Source organism: Colletotrichum orchidophilum (genome assembly GCF_001831195.1).
Source record: "Colletotrichum orchidophilum strain IMI 309357 chromosome Unknown Scaffold_10.1, whole genome shotgun sequence".
In the NCBI taxonomy this organism is placed as follows: Eukaryota; Fungi; Ascomycota; class Sordariomycetes; order Glomerellales; family Glomerellaceae; genus Colletotrichum; species Colletotrichum orchidophilum.
The window spans coordinates 337,987-351,837 of record NW_019172966.1 but is presented as its reverse complement, the minus strand read 5'-3'; the positions used below and the strand labels follow the sequence as shown (position 1 = coordinate 351,837).

General features: G+C 58.3%; 6 protein-coding genes across 6 annotated transcripts; 3 read left to right on the top strand and 3 right to left on the bottom strand.

The window, feature by feature from the left end:
- Window positions 1-386: 386 nt before the first annotated feature.
- On the bottom strand, window positions 387-2,298 carry CORC01_01928 (tetratricopeptide; the record flags this gene model as incomplete). The annotated part of the gene is made up of 2 exons (XM_022613581.1): window positions 387-2,155; window positions 2,202-2,298. The coding sequence occupies 2 exons, from the start codon at window positions 2,296-2,298 to the stop codon at window positions 387-389; spliced, it is 1,866 nt and encodes a 621-aa protein (XP_022479965.1).
- Window positions 2,299-3,810: 1,512 nt separating this feature from the next.
- Window positions 3,811-4,954, top strand: CORC01_01927 (eukaryotic initiation factor 4E; the record flags this gene model as incomplete). The annotated part of the gene is made up of 3 exons (XM_022613580.1): window positions 3,811-3,842; window positions 3,891-4,727; window positions 4,783-4,954. 3 exons carry the CDS (start codon window positions 3,811-3,813, stop codon window positions 4,952-4,954), a joined length of 1,041 nt encoding a protein of 346 aa, XP_022479964.1.
- Window positions 4,955-5,557: 603 nt separating this feature from the next.
- On the bottom strand, window positions 5,558-7,195 carry CORC01_01926 (ubiquitin carboxyl-terminal hydrolase; the record flags this gene model as incomplete). Its single annotated transcript, XM_022613579.1, has 1 exon — window positions 5,558-7,195. One exon carries the CDS (start codon window positions 7,193-7,195, stop codon window positions 5,558-5,560), a length of 1,638 nt encoding a protein of 545 aa, XP_022479963.1.
- A 567-nt stretch (window positions 7,196-7,762) lies between these two features.
- On the top strand, window positions 7,763-8,743 carry CORC01_01925 (uncharacterized protein; the record flags this gene model as incomplete). Its single annotated transcript, XM_022613578.1, has 3 exons — window positions 7,763-8,189; window positions 8,261-8,434; window positions 8,526-8,743. 3 exons carry the CDS (start codon window positions 7,763-7,765, stop codon window positions 8,741-8,743), a joined length of 819 nt encoding a protein of 272 aa, XP_022479962.1.
- Window positions 8,744-9,103: 360 nt separating this feature from the next.
- Window positions 9,104-11,894, bottom strand: CORC01_01924 (WD repeat domain-containing protein; the record flags this gene model as incomplete). Its single annotated transcript, XM_022613577.1, has 3 exons — window positions 9,104-11,592; window positions 11,640-11,667; window positions 11,718-11,894. 3 exons carry the CDS (start codon window positions 11,892-11,894, stop codon window positions 9,104-9,106), a joined length of 2,694 nt encoding a protein of 897 aa, XP_022479961.1.
- A 319-nt stretch (window positions 11,895-12,213) lies between these two features.
- Window positions 12,214-13,842, top strand: CORC01_01923 (uncharacterized protein; the record flags this gene model as incomplete). Its single annotated transcript, XM_022613576.1, has 2 exons — window positions 12,214-12,249; window positions 12,295-13,842. 2 exons carry the CDS (start codon window positions 12,214-12,216, stop codon window positions 13,840-13,842), a joined length of 1,584 nt encoding a protein of 527 aa, XP_022479960.1.
- Between the last annotated feature and the right edge of the window lie 9 nt (window positions 13,843-13,851).

Below are 13,851 nucleotides of genomic sequence, written 5' to 3'. Positions count from 1 at the left end.
ATTGTGGCAGTCTTCAACTCTAAATCCCAAGCCGGCACCTTATATCACAACTCGCAAACCCACCAGCCCACATGCGGCCGCATTTCCCGATCTAGCGGGCGCAGTCGGCATGGAACAAGCCCGATTTCGTCAGCACGCCGGGGTATCCTCCCGCCGCGGAATCCCACGCTAGCAAGCGAATGCGAGCACTAACCCGACGAATGGGATCGACCGAATTCGTCACCACAGAACCAAGCTAACCGACTACCCCAGAGCCACGTTGCTTAGCTCAACTCAACAATAAAGGCTGGTCGCGAGATCTCATAGGGTTGTAATCATTAACCGATATCTATCTTGGCCCTCTACCGTGATGCCGTGTCCAGATAACAGTACTGTGCCGCGTCGGGCTAATCATCATCAGTCATCTCCATCGTGCTTTCGCCTTTTTCGTCTTCGTCCATGAGCACTCTCGGCCTGCCGACTTTTGCCTTGCCTTTCGCATCCCGTCGCAGCTTCGGAAGCTTGTTCAATGTGCGCTCCCTGGCGGCCGCCTTGCCCATCTCAAGCTCCTGTTCAAAAGCCTCCAGCTCGTCGCCCTCGGCCACGTCAATGGTGGATGTCTCCTCCAGGGCCTTATTCAGTAGCTCCGTGGCTATGCTGTCCTGTGGGTTAATGGCGAGCGCTTCATGCAGCGGCACGACGGCCTTTTCTGGACGTCCCTCCTCAAGATAGATGAGCGCTTTTGCGCAGAATATAGTTGCGTCCTTGCCGCCCTGTCGTAGGACTTCGTCAAACTCCATGTGCGCGTCCTTCCACAGCCGCAGCCGACGGTACGCATGTGCCAGGTTCGTCCTCGGCGCCAGCCACGCTTGTGGGTCAGAATCGATGTCAGCGGCAATCTTGAGCGCTGCTCGGAAAAATTGGACAGCCTCTTGCGGCTTGTCCTGATGATACTTGACGACACCCATCTCGTTGAGAAGGAGTGGGTCCGTCTTGCACAGGCCGTATGCCGTCTTGAGGAACTCTTCGGCTAGTGTCATGTTGTTGAGTGCATGGTTCTGCATGCCCAAGAAGACCTGCGGCAGATGCGTTCCCATAAACAGCCTCGCTGCTGTGGAGTAGGCGGAAATGGCCTGGTCGTGTTCGCCCTCTGCGGCGAACGTGTGTGCGAAGCCGATCCACGCAGGGCCAAAGTGCGCATCCATCATGCTGGCCTTGCTGAAATAACGACGGGCTTCCGCAATCTTGTTGATTGAAAAGTAGTATATACCCACGGCCAACCATGAGCAGGGCTCCTCTGGGTGGTTGTCCGCCAGGTCGTGGGAGACCAAGAAGAGCGCGTTCTTCATCTTGAGTTGATACAAACATGCCAGGTGTAGGGGGTGGACGCTAAAGTTGTACTTGTCGTCCTGCAGAATGGATTCGGTGATGGCGAGGGCGTCTCGGTACCGACACTGCGTGTAGAGGAGGTCGGCCTTGGCGAGGAGGAGATCTGGGTTATCCGCCAGACGGTAGTGCGTCGACAGAGAGTCGCACGCCGCGGTGAATGCCGAAGGTTCTCTATACTTTGACAGCCGCGTTGTGTACAGCATCTTGGTGAACTCTGCCGCCTCCTGCGACGACGAGATGTCTCCAGAAACGCTGATGGCGTCAAAATCGAGTGACTCGAGAAACGCCCACTCCTCGTCGGGCGACAGCAGAGCGTTGGTCATGAGCTGCTGGAACGCCTCGAAGCACTGCACGTCAATCCGCACGGCATCCTTGTAGCACTCCTTGGCCCGGTCAAAGGCATTCTGCTTGGCGTAGCAGATGCCTCGCAAGTAGCACATGGCGGCTTCGTATTTCCGATTCGTAGCCTCCTCCTCGGCGGCCTCGTCGCGGGCATGTCTGTCTCTGGAACCGCCCTTGGAATGGCCAACGGCCCGACCTAGGGGTGCCGTGCTCTGTTGCTTCCGCTTATTGCTCGCATTGCTGATGAGGTGGGTTGGGTTCCGCTCGCCGAGGACGGCCAGGGCTTCGTCGAATCTCGACTGCTTGACGAGGCAGTGTGCCGCCAGGTATCGACAGGAGACGTTGCGGGCGACGAGGTCCTGTTTGGCGAGGAACGTCTGAGCGCGGGTGTAGTTGCCGGTAGCAAAGTGGACTTGAGCCAGCCAGAAGGCGTCCTTATCGTCATCTGTCAATGTTAGGCAGGCAGTCGGTCAAGGTGTGCGGTCACGTACTGGTCAAGGCTAGCAACTTGTCGCCGATGAAGATGGCGGAATCGTACTGCGCCTTGTTCAGGGCATCCTGCCTCCATTCCCGCAGGAACTTTTCCATGGCGAGGCAACAAAGGACGCGGCTAGATTGTGGGCATGGCCGAGTGACAATTGTGACGAGATAGCGGCGGGTTCGAGGTTGACGTTGACTCGGATGCCGATCAACGGGGTGAGGTAAGCGCGTCGTGGGCTGAGGCGCGACGGGAATCTGCACTTTCTTTTCTTTGGATGACGGGCAGGCATTGGAGGGGACGTGGATGCACTGTGCACCCGGCGGCGTCAGGGGTGTGGGCCGAGTAAATGGCGGGGTAGGCCAACCAGAGGGCGTCTCCCAGGCACACCACGTGGTTGCTCGAGGCGTTGATGTCCAGGACTCCAGTGTTTCCGTCTTACAGCGTCGGTCTTCTCGATGGCATTTTGTTGCTCTGTAGATGTGATGTGTCGTCGATGTTGTCCTAGGCCGTCATGATGAGGCTCCAGCGCTTAGCCAGCTGCAAAATAGCACGTCAACCGCGCCGTCACCAAAGCTTGAGCTGAGGTGCTCTCGGTCAGCTCCTCACTGCTGCAACCCCATCATCTATGACCCCACTGTGGCCAATGCTAGGTACTTAGGTACGCCGGCATCTGTTTCAGGCCATGCACGCTCTGCACTTCCCCATCCGACCGTTGAGTTTGACAACAAGACGCCGCCGTCCCAAGTGCCGATGTGCAGATGAGAGTGTTCAACGTTTAGTGTCTGAGGACCAACCTCTTGGATAGAGTTATGCGAGTAAAGGCATGTCCACCCAAGCCGAAAAATGCAATGAAAAGGTTGGGTTGTTTTTGCTGGCGCTGCCCTACCAAAAGTCCGCGCCCAATGCTAAGGTACGGATGGCTGGCGGTGGGCTCAGGGAAGGACACCTCGCTGTGACCTCACTGTGGTGCGCCGTTCCAGCGCGCCCGCCTCCCTTAAGCCGCTTCTCATTGGCTCAAGACCTCCGGGTGGACCCATCAGGGGTAAGGCTAACCTGGGCTAAGCGAGGCGCTATCGCTCTATCCGCCATCGATAACAAGGTGACGACTAAGGTCGAGGAGGATGGGGCATCAGTATCCGTACTCCGTATTATTTTTTTTCTCTTCAAGCTGTTCATTGTTCCCCATCAGTCGATAATTCGCCCTTCCCACTCCCGCCTCACAACATCGCTCAAACACCTGCAAAAAATCACCACGTTTGTAATATCCACACACCACATTCCTCGAGATACCGCCGACCCAACCCTCCACGAAGGAAACCCCCCCTTGGACCTCACCCCCGCCGAAGCTCGCCCGCCGCTCTCCAACTGCCATCTCCTCTCTCTGTGTGTCTCTCTCCAACTCGCCCCTGCAGCAGGCCCTCGTCAACCGCCTCTGCCCGCACGCCCGCCGCCGCCGCCGCCGCCATCCCGACCTCATTGCATCCCAACTTCATCTACCCTGTCCCAGCCGCCACAACTGTGACCGTTTCCGCAAATCAAGGTGCCGCCGCCCTTGACGTTGTGAGGGATTGACGAGAACAAGCCATTTTCACCCCCGGAAGCCGTCGAAAGTAGTCCTGATGGATAACAACCTTTGGACCCGCCGCACAAAGTGAGTTCTTCCATCCCCTGCATGTCATCCCCCACGCTAACAGCTCAGCTCTGGCAAGCTTTCACTCTCGACAAATGGTAGTCCCGCGCCGGGCGGTGACGCCAGCAGAAACGGCTCCTTTGCCAAACGATTCGGCGGCGATACCTCCTCACACGGCGGCAAATCAAATCCATTCAACAACGTAACGACCCCCAGCGCAGGCGGCATGGCGTCGCCCACCGCGGGTGCGGCCAATGCCTTCGGTCTGGGCTCCGGCGCCTTTGCTTCCTTCGGCTCCGCCAAGACGCCCAAGTCCCCCGGCAACCCGTTCGACCTCGCCATGGGCAAGATCGGCGCGAAGCCCGGCGCGACGTCGCACGACCCCGCGGCCAAGGTGCCCTCCATCGCCCCGATCCCCGAGCGGAAGGCCCTGGGCTCGCAGCCCCCCTCGGCCCGGACATCCTCTGAGCAGCTCCACGTTCACCCTCTCAAGTACGAGTGGGTGACGTGGTGCCGGCCGCCCCAGCCAAAGGGGCAGCCGTACCAGGAGTACGCCAAGTCGTTGACGCCAATGATCCACTGTAACACCGTGGAGGAGTTCTGGATTGGCTATCCGCACCTCAAGCGGCCCTCTGAGCTGTCTGTGGGTTGGGAATACCACTTCTTCAAGCGGGGCATCCGCCCAATCTGGGAGGACGAGGAGAACAGAAGCGGCGGCAAGTGGGTTCTGCGACTGAAGAAGGGAATCGTCGACCGGTACTGGGAGGATACCGTGTTTGCGCTTCTCGGCGAGGCCTTTATCGACGCCAGCGAGGAGGTTTGTGGCGGTGTGGTGAGCGTTCGCAACGGCGAGGATATAATCAGCATCTGGACGCGCTCGACCGGCGGACGCGTGCTGAGGATTCGGTAAGCATCAATCGTTTAGTAACCTCTAACATCTTCACAAAGCTAACAGCCGCAGTGAAACGTGGAAGTCGTACCTCAAGTGCCCGCCCAACACGCAGTTCGAGTTCAAGTCCCACGACGAGAGCATCCAGCACCGAGCAGCCATCGAGGAGTCCCGCCGCGAGAAGCAGCACGACAAGCGCGGCAACAAACAGACCACCGACGAGCAGAAGCCCGCCGCCTCCTGAGCGACCACCACACCTCCCCGACAGAAACCCGGACGCACGCTTCCGGGAACGCCGCGCCACCTTTGTTGCATTTTTTTTTTTCTCTCCAAGCCATCTTTGATGTTTATTTGTACACTATTGGATCCCCTCGACGGATCTTCATAGCATTCGGATTGAAATTCCGACAAAAAATACACCTATATGGGATGAGGAAGCAGGTTTGGACACAGGAGACGGTGTGCTGTTTTATCAAACCCTCCAAAGACGGGGAAATCGAAAGGCTCCCTGATGCAATATGCCCTCTCGGAAACGGGATCGGCTAGCAGGTTTTGGGGGAATGGAACGGGGGTAGCGGTCAAGCGTTTAGCGGTCACGTTGTTTTATGGGTTGCGACAGGCGGGTATGGATTGGCTCGGCCCTCCCCATCTCATCATCTTTTCGGGAGGTGTACACTACTGCGATCTGAGGCGCACGCTCGGCACGCTGGCTGCGTCCAGGCATGGGCCGTATGATAGTCTCGAATGACTACGAAATGAGCTCACTGTGATTTGTGTCCCACGGCATGAACGTGAACGTGGTTTGGTGACGCGTACTCCGCGATATCATTAATCGTACAATCTAAGCTTACTTGCTCTTTGGTGTCCTCCGCCTCTCCCAGACCTGCAGATATGTCTCGCCCAGGTACAGCAGCTCACTCTGCACCTTTTCCACAAACAGATCCTGACACGACACCCACTCGTCGCGTCCCTTATCCCGCAGCTGCACTTTCCACGTCTTCCGCTCCTCGCCGCTGTCCGCAACGTCCTCCTTGGCACGCACGGCCTCGTGGACGACGTTGGCGACGAGGTCGTACCAGATGGGCTCGCCCGGCGGCCACTCGCCCGGGTTGGGCTCCACGTACGGACTCACGTCGAGCCCCCTCGGATCAAACGTCACAATCGTCGGGTTCCGCTCCGACACGAACTTGTTCTGGCTGAAGCGCTTGACGTGGAGAACGAGGTACGGCGGCAGGGGGTGTAGTAGGCGATACCGCTTGCGCTGTGCGAGATGTTCCTGCGCATGGATGCCGTCATATTTCGAGAGGATCGTCGTGAGGGGCACTTGCGGGATGATGTTCTTCTCCAGCTCATCCTGGAAGAGGGGCGCCGCAGGGAGGTCGAGCGTGAGGAACATGAACCTCGACGAGGTTACCGAGACGGCGGCGTCCTCGAACCGTAGACGGTCGCCCGCGTCGGCGCGCGCCGTGATGGCCTGCGACTCGACCTTGAGCTTCCCCTGAAAGATGCGCTGCACGACGGAGCTGCCGGGCTTCGTCTTGGACCCGCCCAGCCCCAGGTGCAGGTTGTTGAGGAACCAGGACAGAAACTCGACGGGGTCGGACTGCGCCGTCAAGGTGTAGCGCTTGTTGGACAACAGGGAAATCTCCTGGAGCAGCTCGTGTGGCGAAACGTGGGCCTTGAAGGCGCGCGGGTTCCAGATCTTGCGGACGAGGATGCCGAAGCGCTTGGCCAGCTCGGAGCGTGACGAGAGGTCCTCGAGGAGGCAGTAGTTGCGTAGCGGCGCGACGTGCGCGAGGGCTTGGACCACGACGTTGAGGTAGTCGTTCTCCTTGAGGTTGTTCATGCCCACGTAGCCGGGGGCGTACTCCCTGCCGGCGAGCGTAAAGGACGCGCGCAGCGGCGTGCGGTCGAGTGCGGCGACCTCTGGTTTTGTGTAGCGCGGGTCCGAGACGAACTTGATGTCGTCGAGCGACTTGGACTTGACCTCGTAGCCCTCGGGTAGCACGTAGACCTTTTGTGTCTGCATGTTGATGAAAACGTGGTGGTTGTCGTCGAGGGCGTGGAAGTAGGCGTGGGATCTCGGCCCGCGGCCCTGGTAGTAGCGGCCGCACACCAGACACGCGTAGACGTTGATGTTGGACAGGCTGACAGAGCAGAGCTTCTCAAAGTCAAAGTCGAGGACGTTGCGGTCTATCGTGTCGAGGTAGAGGTCGTCATAGCCGTCCGTGGGCGCCGATTGGCGGATCGGGGCCTGTATCGGCGTGTCTTCCTCTATATCGCTATCATCGGCCTCGTCTTCTGGTATCTCGGCGACGCCATTTGTGGGTGTTGCATCCTCCGTCGCCGTCGCTGTGTCGTGCCCGTTCTCGAGTGAGCCGTTGGAGATGAGGGAGTCGACGGTTCGTGAGCGTTTCGACGCGGGCGAGTCGATCCCTGCGATTTCGTCGAGCGACTCCTCGGCATGGCGTTTCCTGTGCGCCATGTTGAATGTGTAGTCTTTGTGTGGGCGTCAAGTGTTCTTGGCCGTTTCCTTGCAGTTGCGAGGCTGAGGTCGCAGGAATGGACCAGTGTTTGCCGGTCGCTGTTGTCAGGCTTGGAAAAAGTCGCCAGTCTATCGCTCTAGGTGCACGCCCCCACATTTAGCGGCCACGCCCAGAGCTTGTCTACCAACGACCTCATCCAGACATCATTCGACACAGCCAGGGACATCCCGAAACCATCAGAAGCTCAATTCTCAAGCGTGGTCACAAGAGCATCCCTACATATCGACGTTTGGCTTTCTGATAATGCTCAGAGCTTGCAATGCATGCACGATGGAGCGATCAATGTCGTTGCCTTATCGTCCAATGGCATTCTACTCAGAAGCCCCAGGCCAGTGGTAAGCCACAGCCGTGTCTCGAAGGCAGTGCCTACGGCGCCTTTTTTGCAGCATGTCAAGATTTCATGATGGCTAGTTGAAGAATGCCTCGAAATATAAACATCTATCGATGCCTCTTGGAATCAATGCTGACAAGCCTGAGTTCGTACGCCACCGACGACACCAGTCACAATGTCCGCTCATCCGCCACGCCGTCGTAAATACTTCACCGTGGCGGTGATTTGCGCTCTTCTCCTCGAATTCGATACTGTTATATCGAATTCTAACGAGTTGTGGGACGGACTTGAGAACAATCTCGGTAAGGCTCAAGGGGATACAAACAACTATACGCTTGGTGGAATTGGCAGACAAAACGCTGTCCTCGTTCTCCTCCCCGGCATAAGAAAGGTCAACGCGGCGAACACTACAGCCAAACTTCGGTCCAATTACGGTTGTATCAGGCTGGCTGTTTTGTGTGGCATCTGCGGCAGTGTGCCCAACGCGGATAGCGAAGGAGAGGTGTTGCTTGGGGACGTAATTCTCAGCAATAGTCTCGTTCAATACGACCTGGGTCGACTACACCCGCATAAGTTCGAGACCAAAGACGCCGTGAAAAACAGTCTGAGCAGGCTACCCAGAGAGGTCGGGTCGTTCCTCATTGCCTTCGAAACTGAAAAATCTTGGATATAGTCGGCCAAATAATGCAGATGTGCTCTTTCAACCCGACTACACTCACATATATCGGAGAGAACTTGAGTGCGACTGCAGCGAGCTTCACGCTTGTGAAGAAGCGAAGAAAGCGACATGTGACGAACTCGGCTGTGACATTGGCCGCTGAGTGCCTCGAAGACGCCTCGGGGGTCAGTCCGAGCTTCAGCCGCCTCGTGCATTCGTTGGCTCGATTGGATCGGGGATGCCGTTATGATGTTGGGCATACATCGAGACCGGATCGTAGGAGAACACAGCCTCATCGCCTTTGAAATGGAGGGCGCTGGAGTCTGGGTCGAGTTACTTTGCATCATCACCAAGGGAGTGCACAACTATGCCGACAGTCACAACAACAAGGCCTGGCAACATCGTGCTGCTGCAACAGCCGCGGCAGCAACCAGAGTCCCCGTCGATCACTATGCGCCTGCGCCGGCACAGTCGCCGGTTGGCCAGGCTAGAGATTGAAGAGGCACAGAACCTTGTCAGACTGGGAGGAAGAGACAGAGGACAGCAGCGAGCCGGGGAACACGGTCGAAGGACGAATCGTAGAAGATGAGAAGGAAGACGCAGAGGAATGCTTATATGTAGGAGCCGAAGATTCGGGAGACGTAGGAGCACGCCTGTATAGTAATCATCACTGAAAGCCATAGCAAAAAGCCTGTCGAATTGCAACAGTTTGGTCTCAATATATCGTAGTGTCCCAGGTACCCAAACACTCAGGTCTGGAAGCGGACGAATCGAGCAAACCTCACAGCAGGTCACCCGCACACAATAAGTGAACGCCATAAATCATTCTCTCTCTATCTCCAACTCCTACAACTACTCTCACGCCATGATAGCGTCCCTCTCCACGTCCACCGCATCCTCCATGGCCACGTCCTCTATCGCAGGCGCGAGACTGTCCATCTCCCGCAGGGTATATTCCACCAGGTAACTCTCGTCCACGAGCTCATCCGTCCGCCTGTAGTGCCTCTCGGTATACACCTTGAGCGCGTTTAGCACCTCCTTGAGGCTCCTCTGGCCCCGCGCGCCCTTGACCGATAGGTTGGAGAACTTGGACGCCGGGTAGCTGCGGACGAGGGTCCAGAGAATGCGCTGGGCCACAGCAGCCGTCCGCGCGTTGGTGTTCCAGTCCCGCAGCCTCAGTAGTAGCGTAAAGATTTGCTCGTCGGACAGCGTGGCGAGGACCTGGTCAACGGCTTTGAGACCGCAGAGGCTGCCGGGCTCCGGGGCGGAGGTAACGACAGAGGTGAAGAGGCTGAGCAGACGGCCTGGGTGATTGAGCTGGAGGGCGAGGACAATGGCCTCGCGGTAGGAGCCGTGGTGGATGTGGTTCTGGAGCTCCTGCTCCTGCTCGATGAGCTTCTGGGCGGCCTCGGTGGCGGCGGCCTGGGACTCGGTGGTGGTGTCCTTCCAGAAGGTGACGATGGAGTCGCCGTCGCCCGAGACAATGGTGTTGTCGGCCGAGTTGACGGCGAGGGCCCAGATGCGATCCTCGTGGTTGTCAAGTGTCGTCTCCGCCTCGCCCGAGTTGGCGTCCCAGACCTTGACGAGGCCGTCGCTGCCGGCGCTGGCAAACTGCACTTGCTTCTTGCCCTTGCCCTCCTGCTTGGGCATGTTGAGCCAGGCCACCTTGAGGACGCTGTTGGAGTGGCCCTCGAACGTCCGGATGCATGAGTAGTCGTTCAAGCTCCAGAGCTTCACTGTCTTGTCGGCGCTGCCGGTGAGGACGACGCCCTTGCCGGCGACCTGGCCCTCGTCGCCCTGGATCGCGGGGCACCCGGCGGGGGCGAACTTGACGGACCACACGCCTCTCCTGTGTCCCCGCAGGATGCCCTGCACCTCGCCCTCGGCCACCGACCAGATCTTGACCATCTTGTCCTGGGATGAAGATGCGAAGAGCTGGCTGGCGGGGTGGACATCTATCGCGTTGATGTCCTTGTCGTGGGCTTTCCTGGTGAAGACGGCCCGGGATCCGCCCTTGCGGCTCTGCTGGGGTTCCCGGGGGATCTCCCACTTCTTGACGGTCTGATCTTGGGAACCAGTGAAGAGGAACGGCGGGGGGTGGCTCAGGGGGTCCTTGAACTGTGCTGATGACTCTTGAGGGGATTGCTTCGGGAGCGCCACGGCGCCGATCGATTCCGTGTGTCCGGTGAAGGTAGCGTAGCATGTGTAAGAGTTGTTTGCGGGGTCGACGCGCCATAGACGAGCGGTGTTGTCCTTGGCGCCGGTGGCGATCCAGTATCCGGACCAGTCGACGTCCAACGAGACGATGATGTCGTCGTGACCCTTGAGCAGAGCGAGGTCCTGGCCAAAGTACGTCGCATCCTCTTTTGAGTCGGAGTCCTTGACCGAAACGATGCGGATGTCCTCGGCGTTGGTAGCCAGAGCAAGCAGGGAGCGGTCGGGCAAAAGGTAGTTCAGGTCGATGATGGAGTCGTGGGTTCCGGAAATCCGTCTAAACGGCTCCATAATCGATCCCTCAACGGCATCCTTCTCCGGCACCTTGTACAACGCCAGGGTGTGGTCGACCTGGACGCATAAAATAAAGTGAAGCTCGGGGTGCGACACAGCGCTCACGACGCCCTCCGCTTCGGCTTTCTCCGGCTGGTCCTTTGTCAGCTCGCGGCCGGTGTCCGTGTCCCAGATACGGAGGCAACCCTTGGCACCGGCCGAATAAGTCAAGCGGCCGCCGTCGACGAAGCCGACAGCCTCGACCAGCTCCAAGCACGGCACGACCTTTCTAATCTTCCACGACCTCGCATCCCACCAGATGATTGTTTTGTCTCTGCTGGCCGAGACAATCGCTTGCTGTTCCGGGGAGTAGTCCAGGCCCTGGACGTTGGAAACGTGCGAGTCGAGGCTCGCGACGACTGCGCGCTTGTGAAGATCCCACACCCGCACCTTGCCGTCCTGGCTACCAGATACGAGCCGCCAGTTTGTCGTTGTGGTCGCGGTCTCCTCCTGCTCCTCGGCGTGTCTCGCCTTCTTCCCCTTCTTGCCGGTGTCACCCTCGTTCGAACGCGCCGCGACCTCAAAGAAGTGTAGAGCCGAGACAAGAACGCTGGGTCCGCGGAAGGTGTGCGTGACGTATCCGCCGACAATGTCCCAGACCTTGATCGCTCCGTCAGTTCCTCCGGTCGCGAGGAGAGTGCTCGTTCGGTCGACAGCGAGGACGACAACAGGGGTGCCGTGCGGCTTCAGCGACCGGGTCAGCTTCGCCTCTATCGTTCCGTCTTCGGCAGTCTTGAGGGCGTAGATCTTCATCGCCAGCGATCGGGAGCAGATGATGAGGTGCGAGCCGGACGGGGTCACTATGACTGTTAGAACGTAGACTCGGTCGGGCATTGGAGAGACATACGGGTCAGCGTTGAAATCGTTTCGCCATCCTAAAAACTGTCAGCCGTGTACCTTCACACTACGACGCCGGGGCGCATACTCCTTCAATCTTTGCTAGATGCTTCCCGTTGGAGGGGTTGGTCAGGATGACATCCTCGCCGAGGGGTGTTGCGAGAATCTTGGCGCCATTGTCCAATGCGACGGAGCCGCCGGTGAAGATTGGCCGTATAACCCGTTCAGGCTCGAACGTCGTCTTGAGGGGCTGTTTGCTCGCCATTCTGCAGGTTGATCGAAGCAGTACACTCAATCGCGACATGCGGCAAGCAGCGGTTTGTCCCAGATTTTTTTTTTCGTCTGGCGGGATGAATTCTTATCGATAGTGTTATCTAATCAGACACGCTTGCCTGCAGGAGCTCTCCAACACCACTAAGCACCTGGAGCTTGGGATCACCGTCGTCCCGATCGTTTGCAGACGTCTGCATCCTTGAATGCATCTGAATAGCTTCCAACGCAGCCAGACGAGCTTTAACAGATCCTGAAAATTGGGACCGCTCCAGCGTCGCATACATGTGGTCAACACAAACCCGCCTCCAAGCATGACGAGACTCGGTCCATTGACCGCGCAGGCCCTGGTTGGGAACCCCCGGCTCACGACGAAATGTCGCTAACCTCCCCAGGGCCGCTCACCTTTTGACGAGGTTGTCGACGGCGAAGGCGAAGATGACCCGCACGCGCCAACACAGCAGTACGATAACCGCGGACGACCAGTCAATCCCGAAACAAAACGAATGAACCGCGACATGGTTCGTTCCCACAACGAGGTGATGCAGGTCATTGGCGTCGCCGAGCCGGACAACACGCCGTCCACCGCCGAGGTCGACTCTGTGCGGCGGTACTTCAACTATGAGGATGCGGTGGGCACGCGGCTGCTGCGGTTTGGGCGTGCACTGGAGATTGCCGGCGTCTGGGGTATTAACGGCCTGCGACTGCGCATCCTCCTGTACAAGCGGTACGCCGACATCTCCTTCTTCGAGCTCTTTCAGTACGAGCGGAGTCAGCGGCCGATATCATCCGCTCTTCTGACCGGTCTACCAACGTTCCTCGGCGGCCACGTCTTCAAAATGGCCACCTACTGGTTCTACCCCTTCCCGAGGAAGAATAAGTTTGTCAACACCGCCCTGTCGTACATCAGGGTGCACCTACAGCTTTATGTCTTCCTCCAGAGGCTGGACATCATTCCCTCTGCGAGATGGTTTCCTTCGTTGAGCTTCTTCATCCCAGGCTCGCCCTCGTCGCCGATCGCAGCTCCGGCGCCGCCAAAGGACTTTAGTCCATCGTCGCTGGCGCAATACGCGGGTGCGTGGTGTGTGAACTCAATCCCCTTTGTTTCGTATGTCATCTGGGGCCAAATCTGGACCGAAGTCACAGGCCATCTATGGCAAGAGTTCTACGGAAGACTACCGAATACGGTGCACCACCGGAAGCCTCCGCCGCCACCGCCGCCTCCACCGCCCGCAACAATTCCGGATACCCTGGAGCCTGTTCCCGACGTAGACCGTCAACAGCCCGAACCCCTCTCTGAGCACACGAGTGAGGAAATTCTCGAAGACACCCCCCCGGAAGCGGAACCAAGCGAGACACCACCTGTGCAAGCGGTCCGCCGACCAAGCGCGTTCTCAGCTAGGGGAGACGACTATGGCAGTGATGAAGAAGAGGACGGAGGCGTCAGTGCGACTCTCATCAGTTTCGACGTGGAAGCGACGGACTCGACCGATGCGCCTCCCGGGCTCTGGTCTGCCGAGTTGCGGCCAAGCAATGGTCCGGAAAGTTCTGGATACGGCGCCTCCACACAGTACATGGACACCATGCTGACCAGACTGCCGGCGTGTCTGGCTTCCGATATCTTCACCGTGATTTCGGGGTACGTCCTGGTCTCGCCGTACGAAGCCGTTGCTCTCCGGCTGGTCGCGAGGTCCTACCGTGAGAGGATGGGCCTCCCCACCTTTGACATCCACGACACCAACATCTTTAGCGGCATGACGCTGAGAGGTGTCACCAACTTCCTCGGACTGGAGTTCTTGCATCTGGTGATTGCCGGCGAGCTGTGGGCTCTTATCACGGGTCTTGCCCAGTGGTTCCACATCACTGAAGAGGAGTGGAAACTGTTTAATGAAATTGAGGAGGCCGAGGCTGCGGAGGAACGAAGACGTCAAGGGCAAATTTGAGTGCGTAAC